Source organism: Megalobrama amblycephala, linkage group LG19 (genome assembly GCF_018812025.1).
Source record: "Megalobrama amblycephala isolate DHTTF-2021 linkage group LG19, ASM1881202v1, whole genome shotgun sequence".
Classification (NCBI taxonomy): domain Eukaryota; kingdom Metazoa; phylum Chordata; class Actinopteri; order Cypriniformes; family Xenocyprididae; genus Megalobrama; species Megalobrama amblycephala.
Window position 1 is genome coordinate 5,997,706 of NC_063062.1, and position 14,686 is coordinate 6,012,391.

Genomic DNA, 14,686 nt, shown 5'->3' on the forward strand with positions numbered 1-14,686 from the left:
TCAATTAGGATGAATTTTACTCATCAGTACAATTAACCTAGCTTAAGTTCAAATAAAAATCAGTTCAAATGTGTGGAAATAGGTGTTACAATTGAATTAAGTTAGACCAACAAGTTATTTTTTTGAGTGTGTAAACCCTCGTTGGACTAACTCAAAATATTTTTTTTTAAGTAAGCGGAACTATCAAGTTTCGAGTTTATAGTACTCATGCATGTTAATTGCTCCTAACTTGAAGTACTGAGTTAGCTAACTCATACATTTTGATAGCAAAATGTTTTTTTTTTTTTTTTTTGAGTTTTTGCAAATCAAATGGGTTCTGTACTTCAATGTAAACTCTAAGTGTCAGAACTCAAAGTTGAATGTGATATTTTTTTAAGTTAAGAAACAAACTTTAAGTAAGATTTTTATTTTGTACTCATACATTTTTATTGTTCTTAACTTTAAATATTTGAGTAATTCACTAATTTACACATTTAACTTAAAATTATCAGGTTATCGCAATGTAAATATTTTGCTAGCTATAACAAACTAATTCAGAAAATGCCAACTTGCTAATTTGCAAACATGTCAACAATAGCATGGTATAGCACTTACTGGATGAGTACAGCAACTTAAAACATGTAACTTACCTGCTCTCAAACCAAGCCACATGCACCATTTTTCACCATGATGTTAACTCTCCAAAAACCCACATTAACTGAAACTCTAAATTAGCATTACAGAACATTAATCACTGCTAAATCTCCCACTTAACATTAACCTTGCACAAAAAAACATTATATAACACTGAATTTTAGCATTTACTCACCCTTTCAAAGTGCCATGGGCAAAGCATGCTGGGAAACAGAAATCCCAGCCCAGTTTCAGTTAAACTTAAGTTTGTCTAAATTAAAAGAAACGAGTTCATAAAACTCAAAACAATGAAACAGTTCGGTTTACTTGAAATATGTCAGTTCTGTGAAGAAAAAGAAAGTTCTAAATACTCATAACAGTTAATTTAACTGAACTAATTTGTTTAATTTAAGTTTGTCCTACTCAAACCACTTAAGTATTTTGAGCATTAGGGTTTACTAACCCCAATGTGCACTGCACATTTTACAGAGGATGGCTTCCAGAACCCAAGAGAGTACAGTGCTAGTTTCTCCTGAAAGGGCAGTTCCCATTTTGTCACGACAATCAGTTGTTTATGGATCACAACCTGTAAGTTTGTTTTATTATTTGCTGTTGTTTTCTATGAACAGTTCCAACCTTATGTTGTTGCAATGATGTAAACAACTTTTGGAAAATTAACCTAGGTTTTGTGATTGATTACTGTTTGTATTACCATGGTTTTCTGAAAAAATGTCATGATTAAATGGTGAATAACATCGTATCTAAAATGTAGAAGAAAATTACAAAACAAAAAACATCCTGTGAAATCCATGCTTGAAATCCTTTCTGAACGATCCTCTTGTTCATTAACATTTTCAGGGTCTGAATGAGGGTCAGATTGGTTTGAAATTGACACCATCCTTAATATTTACACCATGCAGATGAAACTTGTGGTTATGGTAAGGGGCGTGGCATTTCCCGACAATGCAAATCACAACACACTGGACCAGCTAACCAATCACAGGACATTTCACATTTCGGAAGGCGGGCTTTCATCGCAACAGGAACTAAACGATGCGTTCGAGCCAGACTGGGACGACAAAATATGTGAAAAATAATGCATTTTTTAAATAAGGTTTATTAGTTAACAATCAAGCACGAAAACCTATTTTAGTACAAAATTTACTAATACATTATTAAAATCTTGCGTTAGTTAATGCCAAAAAACAAAATCAAGACTTTGTAAAATGGCATAATATTTAATACATTAACTAATGTTTAACTAATGAACCTTATTGTGAAGAGTTACCTTTAAGTTTGTGCCCAAAAAACAAAATGTACTTTTTACACAGACATAAATGCGATAAAAAAAACAACAACAACAACAACTACAAAATAGGAAGACAAAAGCCTTGATTAATTGTCATAATGTTTAAAGAACAAACATTTCAGCTTTAATTTCCAAGACAAAGCCAATGCTGTCACGTCAAGGCCTTTAAAAAAACAAAAAAAAACTGCCATCATGACTCAATTCACCATAACTTCTAGTCTCTTGCTAGAATTTTTATGTCTTTCAGTAAAGTGTTTACATAAAGAAGAATAGAAACTTCAGCAGGGAAAAATGGTGGGCAGAGAGAGGAAGGACGGAGATCAAAGTCCAAAGGTCCATGAAAAGGCTAAGAACCAGAGCTTTGAAGTTATTATGATGTGCTGCTCACGTACAGGATACTCCAATGAGGACTTTCCCTTGATCCCGTGGGATCTAGGTTATTGACCTTGCACTTTAACGGTATAACAGGGCCTTTCTTGAAGCACCAGAGGTGTTAATTAAATGGAGCGGCAGAGTCAGGATGCAGGAAATGCACGGACAGTGACGAGTCTGTTGTTTTACTCCACAAATAACCATTTATTCTTCACACATTTAGCGAAAATCACGGTTTATTGTAAAGGACACAAGAAGGTAGAGAAACAGAGAGATGTAGCAGTAGATTAAGTACTCGGTGCATGGCACATCATTCTTAGGGAGACGACTCACTGTGAGTCGAGGTTTTCTCTTTAATTCTGGCACCAAAAGCTCCGAAATATTCAACAGTGATAGTTGGCCAGCCAACTTGAGCCTCGTAATATGGAGTAGGAGGAGTAAATTAATCTTTGCTACAACACGAGACAAACCGTACCTTCACTTTAAACAGTTCTTTTCAGAATTTTAGCTGAACTGGGATCGATTCTGTTTCTATTAGGGCTGCACAATTAATCGGAATAAAAACGAAAATGCGATATGGCTTAGTGCGATTATCAAATATATATATATATATATATATATATATATATTTGAAACTGAAGAAATTAAGACTAAAATATTGTTATTTTACAGTTGTACTGTAAAATAAAATTATTATTATTATTATTATATTTTTCTTAAATACTCTTAAATTAAATACTATTATAACAATAGTAATATTTCTAATTTTATTTAATATTTTTATTCAGTAATAATAATAATAATAATTTTAAAAACATCACATTTATATCACAAATTATCAGAAAATTCACAATTCAATTTTTTCCCCAAATCGTGCAGCCCTATTTTGCTTTTAGGACATACGGTATTCAATAGTTCAATATTTTCAGAAGCTGCTTAGACAAAAGTTTGAATTTGACCTCATGTGTAAATTTACAGAACTCAAATGACCCCCAGCGTGACCTTTAACACTGAAATTCTGGTCTGCGGTGCCAGAAATAGTTCTTAATTACAAACAACACAAATCAAAGAACATTGTGTCCTCACTTTGGGAGAAAAAAGAAAGAAAGAAAGAAAGAATCAAAATAGATAGTGAACAAAAGAAAAAGTGAACAACCAGTACCATCGTAACCTTGTAAAATCAATATCTAAAACTCTATAATGCATGCCATACTATGCGGTTGTTGTATTTTTAATTTTTTTTTATTTTTATTAAGAAAGTTCAAAACAAATGTTGGGAATTTCTTTTTCTACATTAGCAGTGTTATTTTGTGTTTGTTGTTGTTTGTGTTTGCCTACAGTGTGTGTGTGTGTGTGTGTGTGTGTTCTTATAAGCTCAGTGAATGAAGAGGGGCTTAAACAGATATGACATCATTTTTACCATGCAGAAAATATCTGCCAAGTCTTCCACTGTCCTTTTAGTTGTGTTTGTCCATTTGTGTCTTTTTTAGGTCTCCGTCTGTTTTCCCACTTTCCTCTGCTGTCCTTGCTTGGCCTTGTCCGATCTGCTCTGGGGTCTTGGACTGTAGAACAGAGATGAGAAGAGAAAAGAATACATGCATATCGTAGTGCGGCGGGGCACTGAAGTCTGGCACAAACAGAGCAGGTGATTAGACATTTACACCTTCCTCTCCATTTCCCCTGTCGCCGTCAGACTGACCTATAATTTGACAAAACCTGTCAGCGCTTGCTGCAGTGCTCAGGGCTGACACTGCTTAGCACTGGAGCAAATAGTTATCTTTGAAAGGGTGTGTGTACGTCTGTGCTTACTGCGTTGTGACAGATCACTTACATAACGGTGAATATGGAGGTTCAGAGATGCATTTGAATATATTATGCCAATTTTGGCAAATTTCTGCTCCGGGTGTGTGTTCACGGTGTGTGTGTGTGTTCGATACTCACTGCTGTGTGTGTGCACTTGGATGGGTGAAATGCAGAGTACAAAATGTGAGTATGGGACACGTGACTTTTTCACTTTAAAAATTTCCATTGGAGTCAAAAGGTCTGAGATCACATTGAAAATCTGGAATTGCAATTTTTAAAAAAAAATCTGATAATAAAATTTAGTTTTATTTTAAACCAAGAAATAGTGATGTACACATATTCTATTCTAATATATTTTTTAAAATGCAATTCATTCCTGTGATGCAAAGCATCATTACTTCAGTCTTCAGTGTGACATGATCCTTCAGAAATCATTCTAATGTGATGATTTGCTGCTCAAGTAATATTTCTTATATTATCAATGTTGAAAACAGTTGTGTTGCTTCATATTTTTGTGGAAACCATGATACTTTTTTTGGGATTATTTGATGACTAGAAAGTCAAAAGCATTTCTTTGAAACCAAAATCATTACAGATGTCTTTACTGTCACTTTTGATCAAATTAATGTGTCCTTGCTGTTTAAATTAGAATTCATTTCATTCAACAAGTTTTGAATGATACTGTAATTTATAATGAAGAAATGAAAGTAATAAATGTAAATGTATTTCATTAAAATAAGCATATTCACTTTCACAAGTTTCAGACCTTTGGACTCCATTGTAGATGCTACTTGGAATACTTGTATGGGAGTGGACAAAAAAATATATAGGTTTTTTGTAATTAAATCATACACTCTAAAAAATGCTGTGTTAAAAACAACTTAAAGGTGCCGTAGAACGTCTTTTTAAAAGATGTAATTTAAGTCTAAGGTGTCCCCTGAACGTGTCTGTGAAGTTTCAGCTCAAAATACCCCATAGATTTTTTTTAATTAATTTTTTTAACTGCCTATTTTGGGGCATCATTAAATTTGAGCCAATTTAGGCTGCGGCTCCTTTAAATGCTCACGCTCCCCGCCCATGGAGCTCGCGCTTGCCTTAAACAGCATAAACAAAGTTCACACAGCTAATATAACCCTCAAAATGGATCTTTACAAAGTGTTCGTCATGCAGCATGTCTAATCGCATAAGTATGGTATTTATTTGGATGTTTACATTTGATTCTGAATGAGTTTGATAGTGCTCCATGGCTAAAGCTAACATTACACACTGTTGGAGAGATTTATAAAGAATGAAGTTGTGTTTATGAATTATACAGACTGCAAGTGTTTAAAAAATGAAAATAGCGACAGTCTTGTCTCCGTGAATACAGTAAGAAACGATGGTAACTTTAACCACATTTAACAGTACATTAGCAACATGCTAAGGAAACATTTAGAAAGACAATTTACAAATATCACTAAAAATATCATGATATCAATGATCATGTCAGTTATTATTGCTCCATCTGCCATTTTTCGCTGTTGTTCTTGCTTGCTTACCTAGTCTGATGATTCAGCTGTGCACAGATCCAGACGTTAATACTGGCTGCCCTTGTGTAATGCCTTGAACATGAGCTGGCATATGCAAATATTGGGGTCATACATATTAATGATCCCGATTGTTACGTAACAGTCAGTGTTATGTTGAGATTCGCCTGTTCTTCGGAGGTCTTTTAAACAAATTAGATTTATATAAGAAGGAGGAAACAATGGTGTTTGAGACTCACTGTATGTCATTTCCATGTACTGAACTCTTGTTATTCAACTATGCCAAGATAAATTCAATTTTTAATTCTAGGGCACCTTGAAGTTGGGTTGAAGATGGACAAACCCACCGGTTGGGTTAAATGTTTGTCCACCTGCTGGGTGGTTTAATTTAACTCAACTATTGTTTAAATATTACTGTATTGCTTGCTTAAAAAGAACCCAAAATAGGTTGGAAATTAAAAATCAGACACATAATTACTAGAGGCAACAATAACAATCATTAAACTTATTACTAAATGTTAATTTATGTAACATATTAATAAATGTTCATTTCCAACATATTTTGGGTTCATTTTAAGCAAGCAATACAGTAATTTTTAAACAATAGTTGAGTTAAATAACACTACCCAGCACATTGGGCAAACATTTAACCCAACTTGGGTTGTTTTTAACCCAGCACTTTTTAGAGTGTAGTTTACCTAGGGTGACCATATGTGCCATTCTCCCACGACGCGTCCTGTCCAGGATTTCTAAATTGCCTAAAATGGCTTGAGCCCTTGCTTCTTTAATTGTGAAAGTGGTCATATCGATGTGCCCCCGGAACGCAATTTAGGAACACGATTTCTACACGGAGGTCTGTGCAAGCCACTGTTCTTATTGACATTCTTCATGCAATGCATTAAAATGTTGTCGTATTTGCAATGCTTGACCGTTCTGTAGATCCAGCCTTCTTGCAAGCCACGATCGGTTGATTATGTATAATGCATGCTATTGGTCAAATTATTTTTCAGTCATTACCTTCCGCAAATATGAAAACAAAACCAAAACTGGGACATTTTATGCAACTTAGAAATCCTGGACAGGACGTGTCCTGGGAGAATGGCGCATATGGTCACCCTAAGTTTACCCCCCCCAACAAAATGGAAATAATTTACTTGGTTTTCTGCGGAACACAAAAGAAGATATTTTGAATTCCAATTATGTTTTGCTTTCATATGGGAAAAACTGTTGAATCATTCTTTTAAAATCTTCTTTTGATCATGTTCTACAGATGAACAAAAGTCATACCGGTTTGGAAAGATGTGGGTGAGTAACTGATGACAGAATTTGTATTTTTCGGGTGAACTCTCTCTTTAATTCGTTCAATAGGGCACATCAGAACACTCACTTGACTGTGTCCAAATGTCTTTTTCATCTCAGATGAACTCTCGGTCTGATTCTGGGAACAGTCTGCTCCCACCTGAAGATACAAATAGAGACAGAAAAGAACATGTTCATTTATAAAGGAAACAAGATCCTCTTATGATCAAGCACAGAGCGGAGGGGATAGATGACTTGTTTTAAATCCAAGTCTTAAAAAAAAAAAAAAAACATCTTTGGCCACAATGGTACAGTGATACTATATAGGATATTATTGTTTGCTGTTTACATTTTCCACAAAAGCCCTGAGCTATGAGATTATACAATGTTGCATAGAAAACAGATTAATCATGTTACTCAAGGGATGGAGTATTTTAAGGAAATGTTTTATATGCTTGTCTCTAGGAGCTCTGAAACAAAGATGTTTAGAGTAGCACATTAAATAGAAGAGTACAAGTCTACAAGAGACTGTGTTTAACTGGAAAATACACCCTCATTTTTTTATTCTGACAGGACAAACAACATGGAGATTAAGTTAATGGAAGTGTTATAGAATGGTGCCAGCCAAAAATACCACTTTATATAGGCAGTAAAGAGTATCTAAAACTCTAGTATCTAAAAATTCCTTAAAAAATGCACTGAAGCCAGCAGAGATAAACAAGTAGCAAATATCAGCACTGAAAAACTTATCTGTATATGCTTCTGGACCACTGTTGCCAACTATTTTCAATGGAAATAGCTAAAGCCTGTTTAAAAAGTCCCTAAAGTTCCTAAATATCGTCACACGCTAATTAGCACATTCACAATGTCATTACGTCGTATTTGCATTCTGCCTAGTGTCAGTCCTTTACATATGTTTGCATTGTTGAGCTTTTAAAATCTAATTTATTCCAGTGATGGCAAAACTGAGTCTTCAGTGTCACACGATCCTTCAGAAATCATTCTAATATGATCTGCTCGAGACACATTCATTATTATTAATGAGCTTATTTTTTTTGAAAACTGTGATACATTTTTTTCCCGATTTTTTGATTATTAGAAGTAAAATCAACATTTATTTGAAACAGAAATCTTCTGTAACATTATGCATCTGTAACTTTTCTTGTGTGTGTCCCTTTAAATGCAAATGAGCTGCTGCTCCCAGCCCGCTTTCCAGAAGAGGGCGGAGCTTTAACAGCTCACGCTTCGTTTGCTCAACAACAACAAAGCTGGAGAATCTCATGCAGCCAAAATGAGGATTTTCAGTAACTGTGTTCAGCCTTACATTGTTCAAACCGGAGTCGACACTGATGGAGAGACTCGGGAAGAAGTTACAACTTTTAGAATGAAACTGGACGTTTCTGAATGGTTAGTGGATAAATTTATGTAGTTGCTGTGGAGTTGATTCAACTCATCCACTAGCATGTGTCGTCATGTTAATCTTTTGTGCAAATCCAGCGTTGAATTGACTCTTGTTTCTGAAACACTCTACTACAACAACTCTGCTCTTCTCTAAAGCAGCCCAACATGGCCTCACCCCCTTTGTTGCATGTTCTCGGGGGCGGGGTTTATGTAAATTTTGGGGTTTGTGATGTCACCAACCCAGGAAGAAGCTTGTTGTAGTCCCTACCAGCCATTTAAAAAGCGATTTCTGTGAAAGAAAATATCTCCCTTTGCATTAAACTTTGAGCATTGTAACTTTGCAGATGTTGTTTATATATAATGAAAAAACGAACTTGTCTTCAAACACACACTAAACTATATGCTAAATAACTTGATCTTTAGTAAGAGAGAACATTTAGCAGCATTCATAAATGATAAGATGGCAGTGGTGAGAAAGTCACACTAATGTGTTTTATCTCACTCACAGTCTCTCAGTTCAGTCTCAAGGCTCCGTCACACTGCTCTCATCAGTCAGTACCATCAGCAGGGTGAGAGCTGCTTCGGGAACATTTTCATTAGACAATCTTCATGGCATGTCATCTACCGAGGATGACACCTTCTCCCTGGGATCCCGTGTTTCTCTCTCTCTTTTTGTTTCCTGTCTCTTCTTCACGTGGCTATTTTCCCCTCTCACACAGCCACTTACTCACAATCACACACACACAATCCTGTCATTATAGTTGATAAGTGCATGTCAGCAGACAGTGAGATGTATCTCGTCTAGCCTACAGTACTGTTCTCTGCTCTGCTGATTTCTGTGATGTTCCCAGTTCATATTCCCAGCACTGTCTCAAACCTTCCAGAATATAAGATCCAACATCATGTGTCAACTGATGACAACTTAAGATCAAGCAAGTTTGCTTTATGCTTACATTATGTATGAGGATTGTAATCTGTTTAATCTGCACCAAAAGCTTTACCTCCAAAGATGACAAAGAGAGAGCATAATCATTTTGAGGCCATTTTTAGCTATCTTGGAGGCAATATATTACAGAAAAATCAGGTTAAATCCCAAGAAACTCTTTTTTTTTTTTTTTTTTTTTTTAAAGCATACTCATTTTTATAGTATGTGTATTGATTGTGATGTAAACTTCATCACCAGCCATATATTTCTAAACACGTGTACTCTGTAAGCTCAGCTCACACGTGCACATTGAACTTCTTTTGTGCTAATTAGCTTGTCCAAAAACTGGAAATTGGGGCTTTTTTTTTTTTTTTTTTTTTTTACAGTCAGAAAAAAAAAAAAAAGAAAAAAAAAAAAAAAGGATGAACAACAACAAAAAACTCAACAACATTAGACAGCTAGCTGACAAGCACTTGTGTGCCACGTCCTGATTTTGCTGAGTTAGATGCAATCCTGGGTCAACATATTTTGTTGATCCTGGAACAACATTCCAGTCTGAAAATTTAGTCTTAACCCTATTCCTACCCCTAAACCTAACCCTACCCATAAGTTATCCCAAAAATCAGAGGGAAATGATAGATGAATAACACTGATGTAGAAGCACCAATTCATGATTTTAAATCTAAACTTGACAGAATAACTTGTCCCTCAAATCTGATTGGTTGATTTGAATGTTGTTCCAGGATCAACAAAAATGTTGAACTCAGCAAAATCAGATTATGTCACTTGTGTGAGTGATTAAGAGATACTAAGCATATGTAAAATGGCGGGTCAACATACACTTACATACAACGTGTCACTGGTAGTTCCTACTGTGTTGAATTAGACCCTACTCTGAGTTAATTTAGACACTCAAAAGGTGTACAACTAAAATCGTTCCCATGTCCTGCGGTGCAAACACACCAAAAAGCAGGTGTGTCCAACCATAGTTATATGACTATATAAATGTTCCTCCAGTGCAAAAGCCCCTCTGACTAGCCCAAAACGATACTAGCTCACCAATGGCAGTGTATCCTCAAAAAAACTGGATGAGAAAATAATCGATATTACAAAAATAAAACAATGCAAATATTACAATTTTGACATTAAAAAGTGTAGAAGTCACTCATTTTTATAAAGTAACACTGTCCAAGCCAAAGTTACAGTGGGAGGCTTGCCTCCTCTCAGCTCATTGACTTTTAACAGACCCCCTAAAGCGGGAGTTTGATGGGAGTTAATTGAGAATGAATGGGTGAAAGTCACATGACAGGAGGCAATGCCTCCATCGCGCTATGATTGGATATGATCGGTTCGTGTGATAAATCCCGCCTCTCGTTTTCATGCATGTTCTCGACTCTGCCCCAATGAAGACAACAATAGCGTTAATGGGAAAACTAATTAAAAAGTAAGTAAAACAACTCAGCCACTGAGTAGGAAAATAAGATGAATTACAAAGAAAAAAGAAAAGAAAAGCTGAACATTAGTTCACAAATAATATATACACATTTATTATTTTGGAATTAATGCAAAAATGTGTAAAAACACTTGATGACATTTATACTTGGTTTTAAATACATATGAAATGTTACCTCATTTTAAAATACCACCACACACCACTGCCAATGGTGTGATTTTGAGGCGGTTCTATCTGTTTTTAGCTGACCAATGGAAGGAGTGTTTAAAAAAATCTGTTTGAAAACAATCATTATTATTGGTGCCAAGAAGGGACAGAAATTACACACTTCACCCGTGACTAAACGGAGCGGCAATATTTTCTCATGGGTCCAACAGCAGCGGTTCAATATACCATTGATCAGGAGAAAACTGCTGAGCGAGGCCTCAAAGCTTATTCTTGAACGAAATTTAATGCAAAGTTGTAAATGATCTTAAATGGCTAAGGGATACACTGAGATGCAATGAACATAAGTCGCCCCATTTAGTCCAAAGGGTAAGGAAGTGGCCATTAGAGTATAAGGGCACTAAAGATTTACCTTCACCATCTGGCAGTCTTTCGGTCCTGTGCTCTCTCTCCTCATTACCGCACTGCTCACAGGCAATTTACTTGTTGTTGTGATCCGGGGAACTTTCGGGATGTCCTTAAGGAAGAGAGCATAAAGAAACAGAATGCTACGTTATGAAAGACACAAAGGAATAGATAGAGAAAGAAAAAGAGGAAAAACAAGAGAGTGCTGGGGTTAAATTCTCCAGATGGTTTATTATAAAGCATAGACAATTTTCCACTTAGGTTCATTTGAAGTCAGTTGTCAACTCTCTCTCTCTCTCTCTGTTGTGATCTACGACTCTACTGTTCTGTTATTGTTTTCCATTCAGCGAAAGCTTTTATCTAAAGAGACTAACAGTAAATGGCATCTGTTCAGTTAGCCTAACAACATCAATAAAAATGCTAAGTATTTGGCTGGTTCTGTGTTTATAGAGATTTTATTAATAATAATAATAACAACGTGTGTTTACAATATCAATATATGATTTATATATATATATGGATATTAGAATAATTTCTGAAGGATCATGAGACACTGAAGACAATGGCTGCTGAAATTCAGCTTTGCATCACAGGAATAAATTCAAATATTAAATGGTTATTTTAAAATGTAATCATTTTTCCACAATATTACTATTTTTACTACATCAAATAAATGCATCCTTGCAGCATGAGAGACTTCTTTCTACCCCAAACTTTTGAACGGTAGAGAATTATTTTAGTTTCTTTTTTAAGGGAATGACATTTCTTATGTCTATGTAATATGCCTGTAATAATAAAACTAATAAAAAATGATCATGTGATCAAATAATATATATTTGCATTATTAATCTTCAGATACTCAGAACCAGCAGGAAAACATGTCTCTGATTACCGTATACGTGCTGAAATCACGTCTCTGTGTAAATCGATGTAATTAGCGTAAATTAAAGAAAAAAGCTCTGAGTGGAGAGAGGCTTCTAGAAAAGCTTTTCGCACATCCTATCACTCATTTACTGAGCAAAGACAGATGAGATAAATACTACTACAGTAACAAACTTCATACAGTCTCTGAAGCGTCTCTCTGGAGGAGTAATGATATAACAATAATCAGCTTAGGGACTCTCTGCTCCTCCGAGTGAATGAAATGGAATATGACACACTTATTGCCTCCCCTTTGCAAATCGGCATGATATCCGTAGAGGCCCAGTTTTTTAGTAAGCCGGTTTTGAACGCAATCATTTGTTATCGACTCGAGTTCTCTTTATGTACTAAAACGTCCAGATTTTAAAGGAAAATGTGTATATACAATCAAATGACTATATGTTGCACAGGTACACAGTAGACTGGTAAAGATCACGGTTATGAAGGCTTTGCACATTTCACTTCAGGACAGATCCATGAATCTTGTATGGAGCCCTCAGAAGTCTTGATTTTACATCAGAAATGTGCTATATTTCAATTCAAAACAACTCTCATGAGAAAACCAACTGCATCAAGACAGAGCCGTCGGGCGACTGCTGTAAAGAGTTATTAAAATTAGGATTTGGAGTTACTTGTTCAAAACACCTGCTTTAATTAATCGGCTGGGCCTCTTTGGTTTAAGATGAGCTAATTAGCGGATGTTTGGTAGAAATACCTGCAGGGAAAGCAGTGGTATAAATATTTCGGTTCTCGGTTTGTTCAGATTGTCAGTTAATTAACTGTATTAAACTGTACATAGCGAATTAAGAGAGTTAACACGATCCATTTCCATGATTTCCAGCGTCATCTCATCCAGTGGCTTGAAACTTTTAGATATTTTGTCAATTTAATGCATTTACAAACTAGCCTTCAAAACTAGCCTGTTTACTTGAAATGTGACTTATTAAATACATAATTTAAAGATGATGTAATTTCTGCGCCACTACAGACACAGAATGGAATTGCTAAAATTTGCCATATGCTTTACCTTTAGGTAATTTCCAGATAACATATTTAGTATGCCATACATACACATAAATACAGCAGCAGCAGCAACAACAACAACAACAATCAGCAGCAATCTGAGGTCTGTCTCGAGAGGTAGGCTAAGTGGCTTCCCAATTACGTTTCAGTGCAGTTTGTGCAAACTCTGGTTTTGAAGTTAGATTTTTTTTTTTTTTTTACATTACGATCGTAACAAATGCTGCATGGCCAAACCGGTTTTGTTCAGGGAACGATATTGTAGTAACACTTTATAATAAGATTTCATTTAACTTTAGATAACTACATTAGTTAACATGAGCTAACAATGAAATGACTTGTAAAGCATTTAGTTAAAGATGCAGTAAGTGATTTCTGAGAAACACTGTTGATATTTGATATCATGCCAAACAAACACGCCCCTCCCTTCATTGCTCCGCCCCCAAAATGCACAAACACGCAATGCAAGAGTGGATCTCTCTTTAAAGGTGCCATCGAATGTTTTTTTACAAGATGTAATATAAGTCTAAGGTGTCCCCTGAATGTGTCTGAAGTTTCAGGTCAAAATACCCCATAGATTTTTTTTTATTAATTTTTTTAACTGCCTATTTTGGGGCATAATTAGAAATGTGCCGATTCAGGCTGCGGCCCCTTTAATTCCTCACGCTCTCCGTGACTGTAAGTCATTTCCATGTACTGAACTCTTGTTGTTCAACTATGCCGAGGTAAATTCACTTTTTTTTTATTCTAGGGCACCTTTAACATAGCTGAAGACAAGCAAAATAATGCTTTGCCAAAAAAATAAAGGTAAGATGGTGAATGAACAACAAGGAAGAACAAAAAATTAACATACATTACACAAGAGTATATACAAGCAGAGTTGGTTGTTATTCGCCTGCAGCTCCAGACAAACAATGACACTCAAAACTGTTCAGTTATAGACATTACAACAACAACACGTAACAAAACCAATTTTACTCATGTATGGAGAAGAAACAACACAACCTCAGCATCCATTTTCAAGCCTTCTCGCTTGGGTCTCTCCAGCGCTGGAAAGCTTTTCTAATATTAACGCAGGTCCTAAAGCTCTTGCCTGATCATAACCCTTTTTCCAGTGATATTCCTCTGAGCTTTTCTCTTTTGTAATGTCTTTCAGCCATCTCTTTTTCTACAGTCTTTCTTCAAATCTTGCTCACTCTCTCTCCTTCCCCAATCATGAGTTGAGACGCCCCCTACGGCTGATTAGCTCACTCTCTTTCCTCCCTCATCACAAGGACACGCCCTCTACGGCTGATTGGCTCTCTCTCTCCCATCATGAGTGGACACGCCCCCTACTGCTGATTGGCTCACTCTCTCTTCTCCCCTATCACGAGTGATTGGCTAACACCTAAGCTTTTATGCTTCTTGTGGACCTATATAAATGATCAACTTCTTAAATTCATTTGCATTAATACTTGGACAATGATATTTTGATC

The 14,686-nt window shown here is 35.7% G+C and overlaps 1 protein-coding gene across 1 annotated transcript in view; it reads right to left on the minus strand.

The window, feature by feature from the left end:
- Positions 1–2,476: 2,476 nt before the first annotated feature.
- Positions 2,477–14,686, minus strand: part of luzp2 (leucine zipper protein 2) — a 157,411-nt gene continuing 145,201 nt past the window's right edge. Inside the window, exons 10-12 of the mRNA XM_048169087.1 lie at positions 11,278–11,382; positions 7,010–7,081; positions 2,477–3,855 (exon numbers count right to left, since the gene is read on the minus strand). Of these exons, the coding sequence (XP_048025044.1) occupies positions 3,751–3,855; positions 7,010–7,081; positions 11,278–11,382 (282 nt within the window). The 3' untranslated portion in view covers positions 2,477–3,750. The remainder of the gene's footprint in view (positions 3,856–7,009; positions 7,082–11,277; positions 11,383–14,686) is intronic.